We start from the raw sequence: 12,504 nt of genomic DNA, 5'->3' as shown, positions 1-12,504 counted from the left end.
CACCTCCCCAAGGAAGGTATTCCAGAGCCAAAGAGTGTGAAAGATTTGTGTAGAACAGTTAAAATAACCATTATTTTAAATGATGCTGTCTTTTTTCGGTATACTGATTAAATCTAAAATAAGTTTCAATTCTGCTGAGTCTCATGTAGCTACATAAATTTATAAGGTATCTAATTTTTTACTGTATGGCTATTAGTTTACATGTGCTAGGTACTTTCTCAGACATTATCCCATTTCATGGTCCCCAAATGCTGAGATGTTGGTTATATATATTTCTGTCCTACAGAAGAGTAAATACACATTTAAACCACTTGATCCAAGTCTTTCATTTGTAGAGTAACATACTTTATATTTTGAAAACCACCTTTCTCATTATATTTTTAATTAATGGAAAAGAATGTTTCAGTTACAACAGAATGACATATTGATCTATTAAAACTAAGCAGTAAATCAGCATTAAAAAACTGTATATAACAGCTTATAGACACCCAAATCACGTTTCTATTCTAATGCTAAGATGTACCTGTTTGTAGTCATGACATAATGGTTAATGTGCAACTACAGTAACAGCCAATTTTGGTTTCCTAGAGACCAAATAAAGAAAAATACATTTTTGGAGTATGTAACACAATTCCTCTATTCAAAAGAACACTGGACTAGAAAAAAACAAACTGATGACAGGATCATTAACATCAGGGAATAGATTCAAGATAATATTTAAATAATCAAGGAAATTAATTAGGTATCTCACAAACTGTTGTGATCTTCATAAACCTTGTACTGGCAAGCTTCAACTTTCAAACATTTGATCTTGATATAACCCAGCCTTCTGTATATCATTCATGTATACTCCCAAACTGCCTCTCTGATATTAAATTCAACCTTTTATACATGGGCAGACCATTATTAACCATAGGCTATGGCCATTAAGAATGGGCCTAATTCTGCCAACGTGAGGGTGTTTGTGGGAGCACATGGGTAGAGATACGGTTTCCCACATTGCCCTGCTCACACTGTCCTGCTCACGCTGCCCACATTGACTTTGTTGCCACTGTCAACCCTGTCCCCTCTTGGCAAATCCAGGAACTTTGGGGAGTTGTAGGACTGAAGGCCTGGGGCTTGCATGCCCTTCCCACGTTGGCATTTCTTGAGGAATACAGTCTTCTGACAATCCTTAGGTCAGCGAAGGATTTGGTGAGGGAAGAATGGGACAGGAAGAGGCAAGGGTAAGTAGGTAGGGGCAGCTTCCCCGCTCAGCCCCAGCTGTAGGTTCGAGGGGTTAACAACCTTTTCTCTCTCTCTCTCTCTCCTAGAGCCTTAGCCAGGTTCCCATTTGAAGCCAGCAGAGCTCCGACTTGGGCACACTGAAAAGAGGCACCACCCAGCGGTACCTCAGACTACCTCGGTGTCTTGATTTTATTGCTTCTGTGTTTTATCAGTCCTAAGAACTGTCTGGTCAACATATGACCTGAAAAATTTTGTTTACACATAGTAGTTTTGAAGAATGTGCTCAAGCAATCAACTGGTGCTCTCTCCTTCACCTCAATTATATTTTTTCTTTTCCCATCCAGGTACCAGTAGCATAACTGTGGGCAATATCTGATGTTTGTCCACCATCTCCCCTAAGGCAAGAGATTGTCCTAGTCAACTTTGTTTCAGGGTCACTACTGGCTATGTTTGGGTCCCCCTGAGATGGGGGTGCTCTGGGCCTATAGGAACAGTAATGGCAGGAGCAATTTTGAAAATTTCTATAGTTTTAGCACTCTAAGAATAGAATGCCTTTTATAATATGTTTTACTGTAAGACTTTTGACATTTTTCCTTCAAACATATTTGTAAAAGGTTTTATGTAAGAAAGTAGGAGATAGTCAATTATAGGCTAAAGACCAAATTATCCCACAGTTTTGATCAAGAGGCCAGGCCCAAGTATGTGTTCCAAGGATGCCTTCTCTTTGAATTTAAAATACGTGTACATTCTTTCATGTGTCTGTTGGCAATCTGTATCTCTTCTTTGGAGAAATGTCTATTTAGGTCTTCTGCCCATTTTTGGATTGGGTTGTTTGTTTTTTTGTTATTGAGCTGCATGAGCTGCTTGTAAATCTTGGAGATTAATCCTTTGTCCGTTGCTTCATTTGCAAATATTTTCTCCCATTCTGAGGGTTGTCTTTTGGTCTTGTTTATGGTTTCCTTTGCTGTGCAAAAGCTTTTAAGTTTCATTAGGATATGGGGAGGGGGAGGGGTGAGATGTGACAGGGTGAGAGAGTGTCATGGACATATATACACTACCAAATGTAAAATAGATAACTAGTGGGAAGCAGCCGCATAGCACAGGGAGATCGGCTCGGTGCTTTGTGACCACCTAGAGGGGTGGGATGGGGAGGGTGGGAGGGAGGGAGATGCGGGAGGGAGGGGATATGGCAACATATGTATATGTGTAACTGATTCACTTTGTTGTAAAGCAGAGGCTAGCACACCATTGTAGAGCAATTATACTTCAATAAAGATGTTTAAAAAAAAAAAATAAATAAAATAAAATAAAATACGTGTACAGAGAACTCCTAGTACAGTGATAGATGAGGCCATTAAATAGTACTCAATCTTCCAACAATCTTGCCTGTAAAAACTCGGTTCATTTATTTATGTTTGGGGCTTAGTATTTCCCACTGAATCCCATAGTCTGGCATGCTTATTGGGTTCTAACCAGACTATTGCTATCTTAAGACCAGGTGTTATCAAGACCAGCTGCACCTCCTGCAAGAGAACTATTTACTTTGTTATTTAGGAAACAGGAAACTTGTAACTGACTGCTCTTTTCTCATTCACCTCAGTTTAGGTCCTTATCACCTCATACTTAAATTATTTTAGCCACCTCCACCTATAATTAAAGTAGCCCTTTCCTGTCTGTCCAATGTCAAGTGGCTCCCAATGGCCTATGTGGCATCTAAGGCACAGGGCTCCAATCTATTCTTTCAAAGCCTAAAACATAACACTTAATGAGAGGTATTGTGCAAGCATGTTTTATACAATTTAGTTCAATAATCACAACACTCTGTGCAGTGGATAATGCCTCTATTTTACAGATGAGGCACTGGAAGCATGAAAAGTAACCATGCCTAATGTCACAAAGTTAGAAAGTGGTGGGCTGGTATACAATGCCTCGCAGCTCTTAACCACTGTACTATAATGTCTGAGTGAGTGCTTGTTATTTATTGAAGGTTTAAAGCTTTACAAATATTATCTCATTGGATCCTTAAAACAGTGAGGTCCTGTCCACATTAATATTCTCATCTTACAATGAGAAAAAGCAGATAAATTAAGTAATATTCATAGTTTGTAAAGAAGTGGCCATGGTAGACTTGAACCAAGGGAGTCAGACAGGCTCTGGACCTTCATGACATGCCTAAAAACCACAAAAAAGCCAAAATAATCCCCAAGTGAGAAACAATGATGATAAAGCACTAACAGACAGTGACAACATACATATATGTGTGTTTACACACACACACACACGATATAAAAAAGAGTCAGTAAAGGATGTCTAGTCTCTTATACTGTCGGTTGCTAAAACGGAATACCATAGACTGGGTGGCTATAAACTACAGAAATTTATTTCTCACAGTTTTGGAGGCTGATAGTTGGAGATCAGGGTGCCAGAACGGCTGAGTTCTGGTGAGGACCTTCTTCTGGGTTGCACACTGTTTTCTCCTTGTATCCTCAGGGCAGACAAGGAGAGAGCTCAACGGACTTTTATAAGGGCACTAATCCCATTATTCATGCAGGCTCCACTCTCATGACCTAATCACCTCCCAAACGTCCCACCTTCTAATACTATTATATTGGGGGACAGAATTTCACATATAAATTTGTGGGGTGGAGTACACCTTCAGTCCATAACACATACCTCCATCCAATTGTTTGCTGGTAAAATCCGATTCAAAATTACAGTGGAAAAAAAAAAAACAACTACAAAAAATCTGATCTTATGAACCTCCCTTAGAGTTTAGCTAATGGCTTTATGTATTCTTGTTTTTCCTTCCAAAAATAACAGACTCACAGCCCTTTCAAGTTGTCCTACTTCATCTCACCATGTCGTTTTTGCAGGAAAGTGATTAATAACCTTTTCTTAAAAGATATTTCCTCCAAGGCCTTTAAGAACCACGCAGAAGACGGGATCCGCAGCTCCCAGATGCTGGGGTCGGGGCAGAATACGTACAGCTCCAGGTGGAGGTGTGGGTGGTGGAACGCAGCCCGGCGACGGGCGGACGGGGCCCAGCCGACCCAGCGGGGGCGGGAGGTAGGAAGGGGCGTCCCCAGAGCTCGGCTTTAGGGCGAATCCCCAGCCTAGCTCCGCTTCCGTACTTGCTGAGGGGACGAGATGAAGAGGCAACAGGGAGAAAAAGCGAGGAAAAATAAAGGAGGGAGGGGCGAGAGGCACGGGAGAAGCGGCGACCGCCTTACCTCAGAGCCCGCAGGCCCGGGGGAGGGGCCCTCGGCGCCGCTGCGGACTCCGGCGCTCCGGGAGGGCAGGTCTTCGAGAGCGGCGGAGCAGGCAGGCTAGTGTCCCGGCGGGCTCGGGCTGTTTCCCCGTCGTCGCCGGCAAACAACCCCGGGGCGCGCCGGGTCACGCCTCAGCGCCCCGCCGCCACAGCGGGCCCGAGGGAGGGTTCGCGGCGCAGCGGCTCTCGGCCCGGGGCGGGCCAACGGCGCTCAGGCCTGGGGCTTATTGTTCCAGGAAGTCGCTGGCGAAGTCGGGCCGGGTCCGCGGGCTGCGCACAGCCCCTCCCGCTCCTCCCGCTCCTCCCGCTCCTCCCGCTCCTCCCGCTCCTCCCGCTCCTCCCGCTCCTCCCGCTCCTCCCGCTCCTCCCGCTCCTCCCGCTCCTCCCGCTCCTCCCGCTCCGGCCTGAGGACGACCGGCAGCTGCCGGCGCGCCGACTGGCGGCGGACTAGCGGCGGGTGCGTGTCTCTTTAAGGGGCCGGGCCTGTGCTGCAGAGGGGAGGGCGGGGTAAGCGTCGCTCCCCGTGTGAGTGTGTGGGGGAGAGAGCGGCGGGCGGGCGCCGGAGGGAGGGAGCGAGCGAGGGAGCAAGCGACGCGGGCCGCCCCTGCCGCCGCCGCCGCCGCCGCCGCCGCCGCCGCGGTCGGACCAGCGGCCTCCTCCCCTCCCCTCCCTCCTGTTGCCCTGCCGCGGGGAGGGGGCTCGCGTCGCCGTCTCCAGCCGCTCCCGATGAAGCAGCTGCCGCCGCAGCCGCCTCCGAAGATGGGGGATTTCTACGACCCCGAGCACCCGACCCCTGAGTAAGTATCAGCTCAGCGGCTTCCCGCTGCCCTCGGCTGCCTCAGCGCAAGCCGAGGGCGGCGCGTCCTGACGGGTTGTGGCGCGGGGAGTAACGGGCCTGCGGTGGCCTCGCGCAGGCGGCGTGGGGAGCAGGCCCGCGCCGCCGCCACCGGCCCCTTGTCCCGGCCGCCGCGGGCCGGCGGTTGGGCCCGGCGTTGGCGCCGCTACTCGCGTCGCAGCGGCGGTTGGGCCGGGCCGGTGGGGGAGGGGCGGCGCGGCCTCTGCCGCTACCGCCGCGTCTGCACCGACCCGGCCGGCCCGAGGCTCGGCGGTCTCCTCCGGCTCCTCGCGGCCTGCGCGGACCGCGCTACAGACGAAGGGGCCGAGTCTGAGGAGCAGCCGGTGCCAGACTCGGCGAGAGGGCACTGGCGAGGGTAGGCCGCGAATCCCCGGGCTCGGGTGAAAGCCTGGCCCGTCGCCTGGCCTACCGGCGACGGCGGCTCCGACCGGAAGGGCCTAGCGTGCGGCTCTCGGCCCAAGGCGGCCGAGGGCCCCGCGCTGCACTCTCGGTTTTGATTTTTTTTCTTCTGGAACTCGATCCTGGCCTGGTAGTGCTTCCGGCTTCATATTCTGCACCTTTGGCATTTCGGTTTTGTAATGGTGGCGAGGTTTGAGTGGCCCCAATGTTGAGGTGACACCGGGTTTGTTTTTCCGCCCGGAGGTGAAAGCGTCCGCAGCGGCATACGTTCTCTACTAGATTATGAGATTTGCACACTTTCGGACACTCTACTTCCTTGGTAGCAGCAACCTCTTACCCTGAACGGATGACTTTATACTCCTTTTGAAGACTTTGTTAAAAAGCAAGAATCGTTTGAGGATTCTATAAACAGACAGTGTTCTAGAAAACCGAAAGAAATATCGTTTTGCCCAATAGTATGTTTTCAGCCTAGGACATTTTTACATTTCTGTTGTGGGCTGTGTCTGCTACTGTATCTGATATCTCAAGAGAGCTTCCACTCCAGAGCCTGGATTCACTTCTTTCTCTGCATCCTCACAAGAGTATTGTTTTAAAAAGGTATCCTTAAACTCCATTTGCTGGTGTTAAGTCTAGACCTACGAATATGACTCATTTCAAACTTAACAGTTGATAGGGATTTCAAATGAAATTCACTTTTATGACCAGAATGATTCCAAGAGATATGCTTTTTTGACACATTTTACCTTAGTTTTGGTGTGGCTCTTTATAGGCTTTTGGTTTGAGACTTGGAAAACCTCAACAACAACAACAAAATTCTGTACCATGATCCAATAAACGCTTATTGAGCACTTGTCCTGTCTAAAATAACATGCTAGCTCCTGAATGGGCTAAGTGGCTGCTTTCAGTTCCTTTTACCAGGTTGTTTGGTGAAGTCCAGAAGCTGTAAGTATCACATTCTTACACTTCTTGGGGGAAAACATAATTTTTCATACTACGTGGGAAAATGGACTCAGAAGTGCATCTCTGATAGATGTGAATGTGGAGAGGAATCAAGAATGTTTAATTTTTTTATATAAGGTCTTGGAGTTTTTATTTTCACTGCTTTTTGGCAGTGGAGATTTCTAATTTCTAACAGTGACTAAGTGCTAAAATACATGTGTGTATGTGTGTGTATTAACCTACTTGGAGTATGTAAAGAATTATAAAATGTTTTATTTCATAATACTGTAAGAATTGGAAGGGGTCTTGATAGGAGGCATCCTGAATGATATCCCCTGTTTTACAGATGCCGGAATTGAAGCCTAGATAAGTGAAGTGACAACAAATCCTATGAGGTAGTAGGTATAAACTAGTTAGGGTTTGTAATATTGGAGAGAGAAAAGCGGTATAGTGGAGGGTTAAAGAACTTGGATTTCAGAGTCAGGCCAGACCTGTGTTTGAACACTCGTTGAACCTTGAACAAGTGACTTGATCTCGCCAAGTTTGAGTTTTCTCATCTTTGAAGTAGGTGTCATAATGGAAGCAACCTCATAGGGCTTTTGGGAGAATCAAATGAGAATAACATATGGAAAGCACTTGGCCCAGAGCATGGCACGGGTAAGTGCTTCTAGCTGGGGTCATCAAGGAACACTTAAGAGGATTTTAAGTCAAGCATGAAAAGATTATGTGGGCTAGAGAGGTGGTGCCATGGCTGGGGGGGAGGAATGACCAAGTGACCTTTATGGACTTCAGATAGTTTGAAATGCTTCTTAGACACATGAAGAAATGAAGCATGAAACTTAAACTCAGTTTGATTGAAGTAACAGTTGGAACCTGATGTTCTGTGTTTGCCTTCTACCAAGTATTTAATCAGACACAGCTGTAAGACCTGGCTTTTCCTGTGGCATATAGGATTGTGTTTCAGGTGAAAGTGGCTGTAATCACCTGAGTATCAGTGTGTTAGGTGTCTGCTGTTGGGCAGGCCCCGGGCCAGGTGTTGAGGGCACTACAAATTAGATCCAGTCAGAGTCTTCAAGGAATTCTTCTAATGAGAGACACAGGCAAGTACTTTACAATGATAGAAGTGCTGTTTTTTTAATATATGCATGTTTACTTTGTGCCAAACATAGGCATACTAGAGGTGAGTGGTGTACAAAACAGTTTTGCTCGTGTGGGCACCCCTCCTAGTGCGGGGTGAAAAACAATAAATAATAATGGAATGTTCAAAAGGAAGTGCTTTGGAAAATGGAGCACGGTAAGGGGGATTCAGAATTTCTGGGGTAGATGTTGAAATTTAAAATGAGGTGGGGCTTCCCTGGTGGCGCAGTGGTTGAGAGTCTGCCTGCCAATGCAGGGGACACGGGTTCGAGCCCTGGTCTGGGAGGAACCCACATGCCGCGGAGCAACGAAGCCCGTGTGCCACAACTACTGAGCCTGCGCGTCTGGAGCCTGTGCTCCGCAACAAGAGAGGCCGCGGTAATGAGAGGCCCGCACACCGCGATGAAGAGTGGCCCCCACTTGCCGCAACTAGAGAAAGCCCTCGCACAGAAACGAAGACCCAACACGGCCATAAATAAATAAATAAATAAATTAAATAAAATTTAAAATGAGGTGAACTGGGTGAGCCTTCTTGAGAGTGATATTTAGGCAAGGACTTAAAAGGGAGGAAGTTAGCCTCGTTAACATCTGGGGAGAAAGCTTTCCAAGTAGAGGGAATAGTTTGTTCCAAGGTGCTGAGGCCGACCGAGTGAGTTCTGCTCAGTATGGCTAGAATGGAATGAACAAAAAAGTAATAGTACATTATGTTGGGGTGGGGTACAGATTTCATAGGGCTTGGTAGAGGCTTTATAAGGACTTTGCCTGGAGTTTTCAACCAAGGAGTGACATGATCTGCTTTCAGCTTCTGAAGGATCACTTAGTTTGCAGGGGGGAACAACAGTAGAGGCAGGGAGACTTATAATTGTAAGGAAGCTAGAAATCTAGGAGGGAGATGCTGGTGACTTGTATCAGGGCGGTAACAGGAGATAGAAATGGTTGAATTCTGGATATATTTTGAAGATCAAACCAGTACGATTTGTTGATAGATCAGATGTGGCATGTAAGAGAGGAGTCAAGGATGATTCCAAGAGTTTTGGTCTGAGCAATGAGAAAGATGGGGTTGCCATCGACTAAGATAGGGATGACCGTGAGAAGAGCAGGTTTGGGGAATAGATTAGGAGTTCAGTTTTAGACGTGGTAAGTTTGAGATGCCTGTTACACATTCTGGTTGAATTGATATCCAAGTCTGGAATTTAGGGGAAGGGTCTGGACTAGAGATAAACTTTGTAGTCATCAACTTAAGTAGTATTCAAAGCCACAAGACTGGATGAGACCACCAAGAGATCCAGTGTAGAAAGAGAGAAGGACCCAGGATTGGTCCTTTTAAACTGCAGTGTTAAGAGGATTGATATAGTGGGCAGTGTTAACATGGATGGCATCCATAAACTTAGGGGGAAAATTACCTCTTCACTAACCTCTAACTAGAAGTTAGCATTCCTTTTAATTATTAATGTAAACAGCAAACTACAGTACTATTAACAGTACCTGTGATTTTACTACTAGTACAAATCACAGATATTATATTGTGATTATTGTAGATATTTCAAAGTATTATTTATGTTCATCATTACATAGAAATTACAGTAAATAGGAGATCTACCACTAGATTGTTGAGAAGCATATATATACTACTATATCATACATTTGAGTTTTTTGTCCCCAAGGTAATTGGTCTCCTTTGTTTATTTCATATATTTAAAAATACTAAGCTGAGAAGGAATTTGCAGGCTTCATCAGACTGCAGAATGGTCCAAGGCACAAAAAATGTTAAACCCTTGAGCTCTGGATCCTAATTCCTGGTTTAGAATCTCACCTCTTTTACTTAATAGCATTATGAACCTGGGCAAATTTTGTAATGACTCTGTGCCTTGGTGTCCTTATATGTAAAGTCAGGATCATAACAGTATTTTCTACAAAGGGTTTTATGAGGATTTAAGAATTAGGACAGTGTTAACTCTTTTATTATTAGTATTGGATGGAAAGATGCAGCTAGAAAGAACAGTACTTTACAAGGCACCATGATATGAAAAGCATGGTGAATTTGGCAAAAATAAAGTTTAACTGGGAAAAAATACTTCGGCATGTCAAATAAAATATAAAGCAGTGAGGATAGTCGTGTTCTCATAAAATTCTCATAATTCATCTAAGTTACAATGGGGATAGAGATGCCATAGGAAGCCAACTGAAAGAATAACGTGGTCACCAGATTCCACATATGGTCTGGACCTTTAGTAGCTTTGCAGCCAGTACATAATTCAGTTTTTGTTATTTTATAAGAGAGAAATAGCTCTGTAGTGATTGAGGTATGTTCTACAGGCCAAGGTACAGTCTTCGGTAGGCACATGGGAGGCCAAAATATTACTTGGAGGCTTTCCTGGTGATCACAGAAAGCCTGGTGGAACTATCCTAGTACTTAGGATAGAGTATACCTCTCCAGAATTCATGTCCCTCTTTGCTCTTGCCTTGTCTAGATTTCAGGCCCACCAATCTTCTACTAACACATTATGTCTTTAGAAAGGTATCAAGCAACAGTTGATACAGTTGTGTTTTCCTAAGAAATGTTCAAACTGCCAAGACATATCTATCAATCTTACTTTTCTAGTGTTAGTGGGACTTTTGTGTTTCACATCTTCTCTGCCACTTTTCACTGTAGTGATTAATTGATTTAATCTAGTCCCCTTTAAATTGAAATGCATTATGATTTACTCTTTAACAGATATTTATAATAATTTTTCTTAACCCTGATACTTAGTGTTGTTCTATGAGCATTGTCAGTTTTTTCAGAGAAGCTATAATAGTCATATGCTAGAATCAAAAGTTGACTAGCTTCATCATTTCTGTTAATTCTTCCAGGATACTATAGAGCACCTTATTTTGTAATGCACTAAGGGCTACTATTGTAAGACCCTGAGAGACGTTTCATATTAGAAACGGAAACATTTACACCTAGAGTAACTGAAAGTCAGGTTTAGGATTCTTCCTTTTCCTTTCTGAGAGAGATCCACTCTCTAGGGGGAAGGAATCTTTTATTTTGAAAAAAAATTCAGACTTGCAGGGAAGTTTTAAGAATAGTATAGTGAACTCCCGTATTTTCACCTAGATTGACCAGTAGTTGAAATTTCACCACATTTGCTTTATCTTTCTATATAAAAACATATATACCTGTGTTTGTTTATTTTTGGCTGAACCATTTGAGAGTAAGGTGTAGGCACCATCACCCTTCACCGCTGAATAGTTCATAGTATTACCTAAGAATAAGCATTCTCTCAGATAACCAATGTGCAGTAATTAAATTCAGGCAATTTAACATTTATAATAATACACCTGATATATGTTCATATTTAAAGTGTGCCTGTTATCCCAATAGTGTCCTCTTTTTTCAGTCTGGGATTACACATTGGATTTAATTGTCATGTCTCTTAGTCTTCTTTATTCTGAGGATAGAGCTTTAAGTTCAAGGTTTGAAGGTACTTTACTACTATTATCTCTTTGTACTAACCATCAGTGTGACATTTTGAAAACAATAACAATGTCTGGTAATAGGTTTGAAATGATTTCTTTTTTTATTTTTATTTATTTATTTTTTTGGCCTCGCCAAGCGTCATGCTGGATCTTAGTTCCCTGACCAGAGTTCAGACCTGTGCCCCCTGCATGGAAGTGCAGAGTCTTAACCACTGGACCACCAGGGAAGCCCTGAAATGGTTTCTTTTTTTAATTACCAAAACAATAAATGCTTATTGCGAAAGGGTAAGATAATACAGATGTTTATAGAGGAAAAAGTAAAAATCCACCTTTAGCATCTCTTTCTGGCTCCATCTCTTCAAATCCCGCATCCAAGAGGTAACCACTACTGACAATTTAGTGTATACCTTTCCAGACCTTTTGTTTTTGTCTACTACACATATTGTATCATCTACATGCTTGCATTTACATATAAGATGTGCTTATCTTTTTTTAACAGGGAATATTCTATACTGTGGATGTACTGTGTTAAGTGGCTTTGTTTTCTTACCATGTTAAGGAGTTTAAAAGGGCCTTAGGATATGTGCTGTGTGGAAAGTGTCTCCTTCCAAGTATATCTGGTAGTGTATGATGGTGTTTTACGATTCTCTTTAGAGTTTGATTCCTATATTTCTCTCTTTTCTTTTTTAAAATTTTATTTTTTTGTCCATATTTATTTCTGTTTGTCCTGTCTGGTGCTGATGTATTAAATAGCTTTTATTCCTGCCCTTTGATTAATTGGTTGCTTATTTTAAAAACTCAAGGTGTGGGCTTCCCTGGTGGCGCAGTGGTTGAGAGTCTGCCTGCCAATGCAGGGGACACGGGTTCGAGTCCTGGTCTGGGAGGATCCCACATACCACGGAGCAGCTGGGCCCGTGAGCCACAACTACTGAGCCTGCGCGTCTGGAGCCTGTGCTCCGCAACAAGAGAGGCCGCGATAATGAGAGGCCCGCGCACCGCAACGAAGAGGGGCCCCCGCTTGCCGCAACTAGAGAAAGCCCTTGCACAGAAACGAAAACCCAGCACAGCTAAAATAAATAAACAAATAAATAAATAATAAAAATAAAAGGAATTCCTTAAAAAAAAAAAACTCAAGGTGTTTAAGTATAGTCTCTTGAAAATGGTTGATTTGAAGCTTGCCAACAAACTAGCCAACTGAAAATTCAATAGGTTTGCT

The 12,504-nt window shown here is 44.1% G+C and overlaps 1 protein-coding gene and 1 long non-coding RNA gene across 11 annotated transcripts in view; one reads left to right on the top strand and one right to left on the bottom strand.

The window, feature by feature from the left end:
• LOC133095387 (uncharacterized) overlaps window positions 1–4,796 on the bottom strand; it is a 77,985-nt gene extending 73,189 nt beyond the window's left edge. For all 4 annotated transcript variants that reach the window (XR_009701597.1, XR_009701596.1, XR_009701598.1 and 1 more), the window contains exon 1: window positions 4,458–4,796. This is a non-coding gene — a long non-coding RNA (uncharacterized LOC133095387). The remainder of the gene's footprint in view (window positions 1–4,457) is intronic.
• Window positions 4,797–4,891: 95 nt separating this feature from the next.
• The window catches only part of SETD2 (SET domain containing 2, histone lysine methyltransferase), a 116,688-nt gene continuing 109,075 nt past the window's right edge, over window positions 4,892–12,504 (top strand). For 5 of the 7 annotated variants that reach the window (XR_009701594.1, XR_009701593.1, XR_009701595.1 and 2 more), the window contains exon 1: window positions 5,091–5,292. Coding sequence is in view for 2 of the 7 variants with exons in the window: in XM_061196661.1 (XP_061052644.1) it covers window positions 5,222–5,292 (71 nt within the window). In the remaining 5 variants the exon portion in view is untranslated. Of the gene's footprint in view, window positions 4,953–5,090; window positions 5,293–12,504 lie in introns of those variants that run through there. The other 2 variants (XM_061196663.1, XM_061196662.1) reach the window with 2 other exon arrangements.

The sequence above is a fragment of the Eubalaena glacialis genome, chromosome 7 (genome assembly GCF_028564815.1).
Source record: "Eubalaena glacialis isolate mEubGla1 chromosome 7, mEubGla1.1.hap2.+ XY, whole genome shotgun sequence".
NCBI classification, from domain to species: domain Eukaryota; kingdom Metazoa; phylum Chordata; class Mammalia; order Artiodactyla; family Balaenidae; genus Eubalaena; species Eubalaena glacialis.
This window is presented reverse-complemented; position numbering and strand designations above follow the sequence as displayed.